An 11,449-nucleotide genomic window follows, 5' to 3' on the forward strand; every position below is an offset into this window, starting at 1 on the left:
ATTTGGATGGGGACATTGAGGGTGAAGCTCTACTGATACAGCACTCCATGGTTGCACCTCAAGAACCATTACCAGGGGAATGGTTGAGAAAGAATATCTTTAGAGCACATTTTACAACTGGTGGGAAGTTGTGTAACATGGTTATTGATAGTAGGAGTAATGAGAATCTTGTTTCTCAAGAGATTAAGTTACAACTCAAGACTGTACAACACCCTCCACCATATTGTATTTTGTGGTTCAACAAAGGAAATGAGGTAAGAGTTTCTTCTAAATTCTTAGCTAATTTCTCTATTGGTAAAACATTTAAGGAATCAATATGGTGAGATGTCCCAGTGATGCATGCCATATTCTTGTGGGATGCCCATGGCAGTATGACTGTAGTCATTCATTATAGGATAAGAAACTTATAACTTTGTGAAAGACAATAAGAAGATAACTCTTAAACCAATGCAACTTGATTCATTTCCAAAGAAAGAAACTAAACCAACCAATACTCTCTTCACCTCAAATAAATTGGCTCAAGAAGATGGGAATTTGGATGTTGTTTATGTGCTAGTTACAAAAGAAGCTAGCAAAGAAACACCTATTCTAGAGATGGTGAAAAACTACTTCATGAGTATGCTTATGTGATGCCTAAGAAATTACCTAATGGCCTTCCTCCCCTAAGAGATGTACAACATCATATAGATTTAATGCTAGGAGCAGCATTACCTAACTTATCCCACTATAGAATGAGCCCTAAGGAGCATGAGGAGTTCCAAAGACAAATAATAGAGTTGTTGAAGAGGGGACTGATCCATGAGAGCTTAAACCCATGTGTTGTACTAGATTTGCTCATGCCAAAGAAAGATGATAGTTGGCCTATGTGTATTGACAGTTGTGCTATTAACAAGATTACAATACATGTTTCCCATACCTCACCTTGATGACATGTTAGACACACTGGTTGGCTCATAAACATTTTCAAATATAGATTTGAAGAATGGGTACCATCAAATTCGTATCTGAGAGAGGGATGAGTGGAAGACTACATTCAATATTAAGGAAGGTCTTTATGACTAGGTGGTTAGGCCATTTTGATTGTCTAATACTCCTAGTACATTTATGAGGTTCATGAGCCAAGTTCTAAGGCTGTTTATGGGGAAGTTTGTGGTAGTTTATTTTGATGGCATACTCATCCACAACAAAGACCATTACAGCCACTTAGAACACTTGAGAGCATTCTTACAAGTCTTGAGACAAAAACAACTACATATAAATTTGAAAAAGTGTAATTTTATGACAGATCAGTTGGTGTTTTTGGGGTATGTTGTTTTAAGACAACGGAATTTGAAGTGGATCAAGAAAATGTTTAAGCTATTCAAAAGTGGTTAGCACCAAAGACCTTAATTGAAATTCATAGTTTCAATGGAATAACAACATTTTATCATCAATTTATAAAGAATTTCAAAACTATTGTAGCACCCATTATTGAATGCTTGAAAGGAGGTGAGCTTGCTTGGGTTCCTACTATTGAGAAAATCTTCCAAGAGCTAAAGATGATGATGACCAAAGCTCTAGTATTGGATTTACTTGATTTTAGCAAGCTCTTTGAAGTTGAATGTGATGAGTCACATGTTGGGATTGGAGTTGTTCTTAGCAAGAAGGTTGTCTAGTTTCTTACTTTAGTGAGAAACTCAATGATTCAAGAAGGAGTTATTCCACTTATGATGTTGAGTTTTATGTCATTGTATAGGCCTTGAAATTTTGGAGGTATTACCTTATTCAATGGGAGCTTGTTTTGTATTCAAACCATGAAGCATTGAAGCACCTTAACTCTTAGCAAAAGATAAAGGGAATCCATGCTAAAATGGGTTGATTTTCTATAAGAATATAATTTTGTTTTGAAGCATAATGCTTGTCAGAAAAACTGGGTATCCAATGCACTTAGTAGGAGAGTTCACTTGGTGACCACAGTGTCTACTAATGTTGTGGGATTTGACTCCATCAAAGACCAATACCAAGATGACCCTTATTTTGGCCCTATTTGTAAAATCTATGTAGTAGGTGACAAGGATATTCAAGTTAAGTTTGTGTGAAATGATGGTTACTTATTCATGAGCAATAGGTTATGTATTCTATCAGGGTCTTTGAGGGTGTTACTCATTGTTGATTTGCATTGCAAGAGACATCTTGGTTGCAAGAAGACTCCTGAAATGATCTCCAAAAGGTACTTTAAGCCAATACTATAAAAGGACGTGTTCTACTAGGTTGATAAGTGTCACAAGTGCCAAACATCTAAGGGGCAACAGGTTTGTATCTTCCCTTACCCATACCGGAAACACCATGGATTGATATTACAATGGATTTTGTGTGGGGTTGCCAAGATTAGCTAGGGGCAATGGCTCTATTTTTGTTGGTTGATTGTTTTTCTTAAATGGTCCACTTTATTGGTTGCCAAAAGACTTTCAATGCTTATCTTGTAGCTCACTTGTTTTTCAAATAAGTTGTTTGGTTGCATGGATTGCCAAGATCTATCACATCAGATTGTGATACATGATTCATTAGCCACTTTTGGAGAACTTTATAGAAGCGTACAGGTACTACCCTAGAATATAGCAGTACATTTCACCCACAAACATATGGACAAACCAAAGTGGTTAACGGAAGGAAGCTTGGGCAACTTGTTAAAGAGTTTAATTGGAGATTACTTGAAGCAATGGGATCTTATCCTACCATAAGCTAAGTTTGCCTTCAATGATCCAATTAATAGATCTACAAGGAAGACTCCTTTCGTGGTTGTGTATGATCGATCGCCTAAAGGTGTTGTTGATCTAATCCCTATAATAGGGTTGTGGCAAGTTAGTGAGGATGCCAAGGCTTTAGTTGAATCCATTCAAGAGATTCAAGAAAATGTATGACAAGAGCTAAAAGAAAGCAACCAAAGGTATAAAGAAGCTAAGGATAAACACCGTTGAGTGGAAGAGTTTCATAAGGGTGATTTGGTCATGGTTTATTTGTGGTCTAAGAGGTTTCCTGTTGGGACCTATCATAAGTTGAAGCAGTAAAAGATTGGGCCATGTCGAGTGTTGAGATAGTTTGGGAACAATGTATATGAAATCGAGCTACTAGCTGATTTGTCCATTTCACCAATTTTTAATGTAGCAGACCTCTTTGATTACCATGGAGATCAAGAACCAACAACCAATGTTAAGCAAGCACAAACACAAAGGGCTAGTAGTTTTAATGATTTTGGATAACTCTTTGATTACCACTCGAAATGGGGCCTATTTTAGGTTCTTGGTCAAGTGGAAAGGGAAACAAACAACTGGGAACTCTTAGATTAGTGAAGAAGAGTTTATGAAGCTAAATGGAGACACATGCAAGGTTGCTAAAATTGCTACTAGCACAAGGTCGAGCTCTTTTTAACCTAATGGGAATGATAAAGCCAAAAATAAAAATAAAAATAAAAAATAACAAAAAATAAAAAATAAAGATAAAATGAAGAAAAAAATGTAAATGTATTCTGTTTTGCATGCTGTTTGTAGTAGGATCCTAAATTGTTGCTTTTGGGTAGCTTTGTTGACAGTTTGGGACCAAGGTATTTTTATCATTTTATAATTCAAATTCTGGTCAGGGGCAGTTGGGTGTACATCTATTGGGTCTTTTTGTAACAAAAGTTATCTCTTTTGAGGGTTCATTTGAAGTTAGTTTTGTTCTTAAGGGGTTAAAAGTGTGAAGAGATCTATATAGGAAATAAATCTATTGGTCCCTCTACTTGCCACAACGATTGGAAAAGAGTTCCCAACACTCATCCATTAAAGAAGAGTAAAAGGGGAAAAAGTTGAAGAGGAGCTAATAAAACATTGCAATTTCTAACACGAGATCTAGGAGCAGAACTCAAACAAAAAATAAGGGCACAAGTAAGTTTGTTTTGTTTCATATAAGCCAATACTACTGGGATTATTAGGTGGTTTTCCAACCTGTTTACACTCATATGAGAAAACGCCTAAAATCTTGCATCAAAAAGGCAGAAAAGTCATTGGAATCAAGAAGAAGAAGAAGCAGAAGTTATTGCTGCTGCTGCTGCTGATGATGATGATGATGATGATTAGGATGATCACAATGATGGCTTGTTTTATTTTTCTAGCACATACATTCACATCCAACATTTCTATCTCTTAAACACTTTGGGCAAGTTATTATATGAAAAAATACCCGAGATCTTGCGTTAAAAAGGAGAAAGTCATTGGAAGAAGAAGAAGACGATGACGACAATGTTGACAACAACAACAATGATGAGTGTGACTTTTATTTAATTTTTCAATGTTCAATTGAACTATTTCAGTGTGTGAAATTCATGGTTACACTGATTTGTTATTGGATTTGTGATTTTTTTGTTTGGACTAATGGATCTAGTGATTTCCTCAAAAGTTGGGGAAACAAAATCATAAAAAAAAAAAAAAACAATTTAGGTTAAATGGTTCTGATGGTAAGGAAAGAACCATAAGATGGATATATAGATGATCTATCAAATTCATAGATCCATCAAAAAATTGTGTCAAATAATGCTTTTTTTTTGTAACTTACATAACTAATAACAACAACAATAATAATACAGAATAATTATTTTATAATTAATATTTATGAACTGTAAACGATATGTTTCCTGGAAATTCTAATGGATCTAATATATTTTAAATTAAAATTATAATTTTTGTAAATTATTAATAAGAGTTCAGGTGATTCAAGAACTTTGAGTCAAGCACATTGAGTAAGTTTTGGGTGCATTTTCAAGTTAGGATTCAGAAATATTGTAGTCAAATTATGAGATCTGGTATAGAGAAAATGAGTTTACAAATTTCTACTCACTCGCTTTTACCAAAAAAGAAGAAACTGTAGGTCTTTATCAAACTATTATTTATTTATAGTAACTTCTGGGAGCAACCACTTTGCCATAAAAAAATTATGCCAAGATTAGTTCTGTATCCAGTCTACCCCTCCCAAGACAGCCAGGATCATCACCGAATAATGGCCTTTTGTGCCTGTATTTACTGACAAGCTTCTGGGCTATTCTAGTTTTCTGGTTTAGTTTAGATATTGCCAAAGGCAAGAACCTCCTATTCAAGAGAACTTGCAAATTTCTCAGTTACATGTAAACAAAAAATTTTTAATTCCCAATCCAACTATATCCACTATCCTTCTTCACACCCTTACCCTTCATCTTCCTCCTTATATCAGCCTTTTCTTCCATCTTCTCAGCTAAAGCATAAATATTGGAGAGGAGAACATAAGAAGATGAATCATGAGGTTCTAACTGCATTAACTTCTCAGCGGCCTCCTTTCCAAGCCCAACATTTCCCTCCATCCTACAAGCACTAAGTAATATCCGCCAAATTAGTGAGCAGGGATTAAATGGCATGTTTTCTATCAAACCTTTTGCTTCTTCCAATTTCCCTGCTCTGCATAGAATGTCAACCATGCAAATGTAGTGTTCCTCACTTGGAACAACTCCATGATCTTGATACATGGAACTGAACTGATCCTGAGCTTCCGATATGAGGCCAGCATGACTACATGCACAAAGCACACCAATAAAGGTTATCTCATTTGGCTTTTCCTCTGAAACTTTCATCTCTGTAAATGTATCAAGTGCTTCCCTACCACATCCATGATAAGCATATCCACAAATCATGGAATTCCAAGTGATCACATCTCTAATATCAACATTGTTCCTGAAAATTGTACAAGAGTGATGGAGGTAACCGCACTTGGCATACATAGTTATAAGGGAATTCAAGACTGAGATATCTGATTGAAGTCCCCTCTTAATGATCTGGCCATGGAATTGCAAACCAAGCATGTAGTCCAAAAGCATAGTGCAAGATTTAGAAATACTTGCAAAGGTCATGTAATTAGTTTCTACTCCAATTTGGTTCATTAACAAGTAAAACCTGAGAGATTCTTCAGCAAAACCATTTTGTGCATAACCCGAGATCATTGAATTCCATGAGACAGAATCAGGGGAAGAGATTTCTTCAAAGACTTTGTATGCCTTGTCCATCATCCCAGAACTAGCATACATAGTTAATAGAGAATTCATCACGGTTGTATCATAGACCAATCCCAGCTTCTTGATCCAAACATGAATTTGTTCCCCCATCACTGGATAACCAATATGACTACATATGTCAAGGATTGCACTGTAGGAGAACTCATTTAATTGGACACCCGACTCTATCATTTTTGCAAAAATTTGGAATGATTGCTCAATCAACCCACAACGGGCATAACCCATGACCACTGTATTCCATGTGAATATATCTGGAATATCAATTTCATTAAAAATTTGCTCCATGTTGTCTAATCTTCTGCATTGAGAATACATCTCTAGAAGAGAGTTTCCAAGGAGAGAAACCTTCTCAAAACCAGTTTTAATAATACAACTGTGTATCTGTTGTCCTATCTCCAAAGCAGTCAATCTTGAGCAGCTAGAAATAAGACCTGAGTACATGAGCTCATCTACTTTGAATCCCTCTGACTGGATTTGCTGGAAAAGTTCAACAGCTTCTTCATTCTGGCCAAGGTCTCTAAGTAATGCAATAAAAAGATTGAATGAGATTGCATCCCTCTCATTCAGTGCTTTAAACACTTTACTAGCATAGCTCCAACTTCTACATCTACAATACATGGTCAGTATAACATTATTGGTTGTGCAATCTGTGTACCTCCTTAACTTCAGTATTAGGACATGAGCTTTCTTTGCACTGGCAAGAACATTCACGGTTGCACAACAAGAAAGAAAACTTGAGAAAGTGGATTCATTCATTATTGTTCCAATGGACAACAGCCTAGTAACTAGGTGCACCCCTAAATCTCCTTGACCATTAAATGCATATCCTGCTATGATGGAATTCCATGTAACAATATCACGTGATGTTGATCCATAAAACAACCGTGTAGCCTCCTCTAAATGGTATGATCTTGCATAAAATGTAATAAGAGAATTAACAATAGAAATATCTGAATCCAAACCAACCTTGACAACATAACCATGAATATGGGTTCCATGGCCAATAAGCTGTGAATCTGTACATAAGCTAATTAGACTAGAAAGCGAAAAACAGCTAAAAGGAACTCCTACTAGACAAGAATACCTAAACAACTTGAAAGCATCACCTAGAGCTCCTTGCTGAAGATATCCTCTCAACAAAATTTCAAGTGAAACTTCATCAAAATTGTGCATTCCATCAAATAATTTCCTTGAATCCTTGACATCCCCACACTTAACATAAGATGTTAAGAGAGCATTCCCCACGAGAAGATCAGAAGAGAAGCCACATTTGAAACTATCTCCATGAATTCCTCGGCAGATCACCAAATTACCCACTTCAGCCGAAGAAACCAGAGCAGAAACAAAACTGGACTGAGTAGGAGATAATCCAACCCTTCTCATCTCACGGTAAAACGATATCCCCTCCTCAAAATTTCCGGAACCAACAAATCCAGAAATCATGGTATTCCAAGAAACAGCATCCCTCTCCTGCATTTTGTAGAACAACTTCAGCGCATCCCGTGTGGAACCACAATAACAATACGCATGAAGAAGATTATTGGATATTAACATATTTGAATCACACCCAAATCGTAAAATGCACGCATGGACCATCTTCACAATCTCCAAAGATAGAGAAATTGCCAAATTTCGCAGAACAGATATGAGAAAATAGCGTTTCTTGATCCAAGTATTCCCCGTAGGGAGTCCAGGTTTAACCATAGAAGCCACAAATTGGCTTTTTCTTGTAGGATTTCCATGGAGATACTGATCTTGGAAGGAGAAGGCTTGTTGGGTTTCCTTCGGGATAGGCCAAGAACTTAAACAACGTGAACGCAATTTCATAAATCTCCCTCCAACGGTTATCCCCACTCTTTTGTTTCTTTGTTTTTTTCGGCGGGTAAATCTATGATGCCGGTGCCGGAAAGGTTATAAGGTAGATGGACTCCCAAAATCCGAAACCCGACCCGAAGCTCGATCCGATTAAGATTATACAAATAAAATTTATATTATACATAATATAAATTTATAGTATACACATTACATAATCATATATGTATATAGGTATATATATATATATATATATATTTATACATATATAAAATAAAACAGAGGGAAAAATCCGAACCCTTTCATTTTGTAAGGTAAATTACACGGACCCCGACAGACACCACCCTGAATTTTAATTTGCGACAAAGAACTCTTAAACTTTTATGTTGCTGACAAATACCACTTCGGCCATTAAGTCAATTAATGGAAATTGTTAAATTACTAAAATATCTTATTAATTTTTTTTAGGGGTGAGCAAAAAAACCGAAAAATCAAATCAATCGAAAAAATAAATTGAAATCGAATTGAAAAATCGGTTAATCGAATTGATCGATTTAGTTTTGATTTGGTTTTGGTTAATTAATATAGAAAACCGATGGTTAATCCAACCAACCGGTATACATATTTTTATATATTTTATATATATTTATGTATATTATATATATTTTTTATATATCATAAATTAATAAATATGCATTATATATATAAATATATATATATTTATAATTTATTATTTAAAATATAATATTTTATATATATTTATAGTTTTTATTATATATTTATATATTTTTATATAATATATTGTAAAAATTAAAAAACCGACGGTTAACCGAACCGGTCAACTGGTTAACCAATAGGTTTCGGTTACCGGTTTCCAAAAACCAATCTACCAATTCGGTTACAAAAAATACCCGACGTTCGATTAACCAAAGTGAGAACCTCAAAAAGAATGAACGGAAATTGTTAAATTACTAAAATACCCTATTAACCTTTCTCTATTTTCTTTTTTATTTTGCCATTTTCTTTTAAAACCTAAACTAACCGAAAAATATCTTTATTTGATTTTCAACTGAAAATAGTGATGGTCTCTTAGTGATGGTCTCTCTTTCGTCAAATCAGAGATTTCAAAAGGCAATCTATGATGTGGAAAAGATATGGTCTGAGAAGAGTTTGGAATAATCAAAACACACCCATAAATTTTGATAAAGAACACTTAATTGGCTACCACGTTTATGATGTGGAAAAGTTACTATCCAAGTATGCTAGATCACAATCATCCACATGAGAAGAAATCTCATGGACCAAAGCCGCAACCAACCCACTCGACTGGACCAGCTTTGCAGTAGCAGTGGTCGCTATAGAGGTGATGTTGGTGGACCGATGGTGGTGGTCGCCCTGTTCAAACTATGAACTGTGGGCGTGTGACGTGTCTGGTCTAGAATGGGAAAACCGCAGCTTCTCGTTGGGAACTTGTCGAATGCCGCTACTGAATGTTTTCAAGTGTATGGCCTCGAGATCTTGCAGCTGTTGCTCCCTACTGCATTCGTTCTCCTTGAAGAGCTTCACGGCGCGTTGTTTGCGCTGCTGCACTAAAAGAACTACTTTTCTTTGTAAGCACTAAGGGGTTTTAGAGCTTAGGTGGATATCGAACCTGTTCTCGTTGGTAAAAGATAATGGGTCTGGGCCTATGTGATGCCTTTGCACGGACCTCCGATGAGGAGGTGGAGCTCCTTCGGCTGCCGTGCTGGTAGTGCTGGTTGTTGATGAGGGGGAATTTGGTCCTCCCAAACAAATGACGACACATGGCCATTATCAACAGCGCAGCACCAAGCCAGTAGACCAACTTGACAGGTTAGCTCAGAGCACCTCGCACAGACCGCCCTCGACCTTGGCAAGGGCGAGCTGGCAAGGGCCCTAAGGCTGCTGGCGACCTGGCTAAGAAGTCAGCCAAGCTGAGGCGAGCTAGGGCGACCCGCGAAGGTGAGCTCATCTAACCACTCCCCCACCCGCTATCGAGGGCGCCAACATCGCGACCGTTGGAGTAGCTCGCCGTACCGTGTGCCACAATCTAAGCGAACGAACCATAATTGTCGCACAGATCTAGTAACTGACACTTTGATACGCCTTATATTACGGAAACAGCTTCGCCAAAAACTCGGGGACGTTGCCAAAGCACCCTAAACCTCTGAAGACTATAAAAGGAGCCCGAATGCACCTGGGGAGGTAGGCACACTCATACTCTCAAGCTCTCTCACACTTTCAGGGAAATCCCCATTCACTTACTGACTTAAGCATCGGAGTGTCCTCCCCAGGTAAAAACTACCCAGGCACTATCACTCTTCTCCCCTTGCAGCTCACTTTAGCTCGGACATCCAGACATTAGCTCGGCCACACAGCTCAACCCAACCAGATTGACATATAGTTAGAGTCCGAGTCACAATACACAAGGAAACACTCAAATTGCGTAACATCAATTGGCGCCATCTGTGGGAAATGCAGCAAAAAGCTAAGTTCCCCTTTTCTTGCTTTCTTTCAGAAATTCAGCAATGACATCCTCAAGCAATCCCCTTGCCCATGACAACAACGTCAACGGCCAAGTCCCCACCGTTGTCATTTGTCAGATTGACGTTCCCTTACACCCAACTGGGCCACTAGGCAATGTGAGCGCACCTGCCCTTGCGGTTGAACCCGTTGCAGCTCCTGGGGGTTGACGTGCGCCAGTTCAATGATCTGGTATGGTGCGTGCAAGGGATGATTGAATAGTTACAATCCTGGGAGAATAGGTTAACCTTCATAGCAGGAGGGGCAACAACAACAACGCTTTCCACAGGTACCCTTCCAACAAGTACCTCAGAATAGCCAACAGGTACCTCGCAACAGCCGACAGGCACTACGCAATGGTCCGCAAGTGCCACGAAACAGTCAACAAGTACCACCCCAATAGGTACCTCTACAGAATACTGGTCTGAACCAGGTCGATCAGGAAGAACCGATCCCTTCGTGAGTTCGCAGCTAAATCCAAGTCCCCAATAGAGATGACAACCGAAATTGGGTTGATGACGCAGCCCGTGATAATTAGATCCCTGCAAAGAGCCAATCTGAGGTTCCTGTCGGGGCAGATGCCGCTAGTTCGACTAAGGGCATTAAGAGACACAAGAGGCGAACGCACCGTGCTGGGAAGAAAAGCCAGCTCACCCCAGCTAGAAGTGAAGTCCAGAAGGGAGGAGACAGCGCAGTCACCAGTAGGATGGTTTCCCTCTCTGGACCCCCCTGCCTAACTCGTGAAACTCCGTTGGCCCCTGAGATCCTCAAGGCTCCAAGACCGTAGAACTTCAAGACACCGACCATTGAATCCTACAAAGGCAAGACAGATCCAATCGAGCACGCCAACAACTTCCAGGCTCTCATGTTACTCCATGGGGCAAATGATGCAAGTATGTGTATAGCTTTCCTAACAACCTTGAAAGAAGAAGCTTGGCTCTAGTACTCCAGACTAGCCCCCAATTCCATCAAGAACTGGGACCAGTTTTCCACAAGCAAGAGACACTCCATGTCAGCAACCTATTTACTAAATGTGATCCAAAA

The 11,449-nt window shown here is 38.4% G+C and overlaps 1 protein-coding gene across 1 annotated transcript; it reads right to left on the bottom strand.

Annotated features, from left to right (window-relative positions):
• Positions 1-5,149: 5,149 nt before the first annotated feature.
• On the bottom strand, positions 5,150-7,879 carry LOC104588631 (pentatricopeptide repeat-containing protein At4g13650-like). Its single transcript, XM_010246648.1, has one exon. The coding sequence runs from the start codon at positions 7,877-7,879 to the stop codon at positions 5,150-5,152; it is 2,730 nt and encodes a 909-aa protein (XP_010244950.1).
• Positions 7,880-11,449: the final 3,570 nt, after the last annotated feature.

The sequence above is a fragment of the Nelumbo nucifera genome, chromosome 5 (assembly GCF_055504915.1).
Source record: "Nelumbo nucifera cultivar China Antique chromosome 5, China Antique-T2T, whole genome shotgun sequence".
Taxonomy (NCBI): domain Eukaryota; kingdom Viridiplantae; phylum Streptophyta; class Magnoliopsida; order Proteales; family Nelumbonaceae; genus Nelumbo; species Nelumbo nucifera.

Excerpts from the sequence above, each read along its gene's own strand:
- LOC104588631 (XM_010246648.1), bottom strand. The coding sequence starts at position 7,879 with ATGAAATTGCGTTCACGTTGTTTAAGTTCTTGGCCTATCCCGAAGGAA.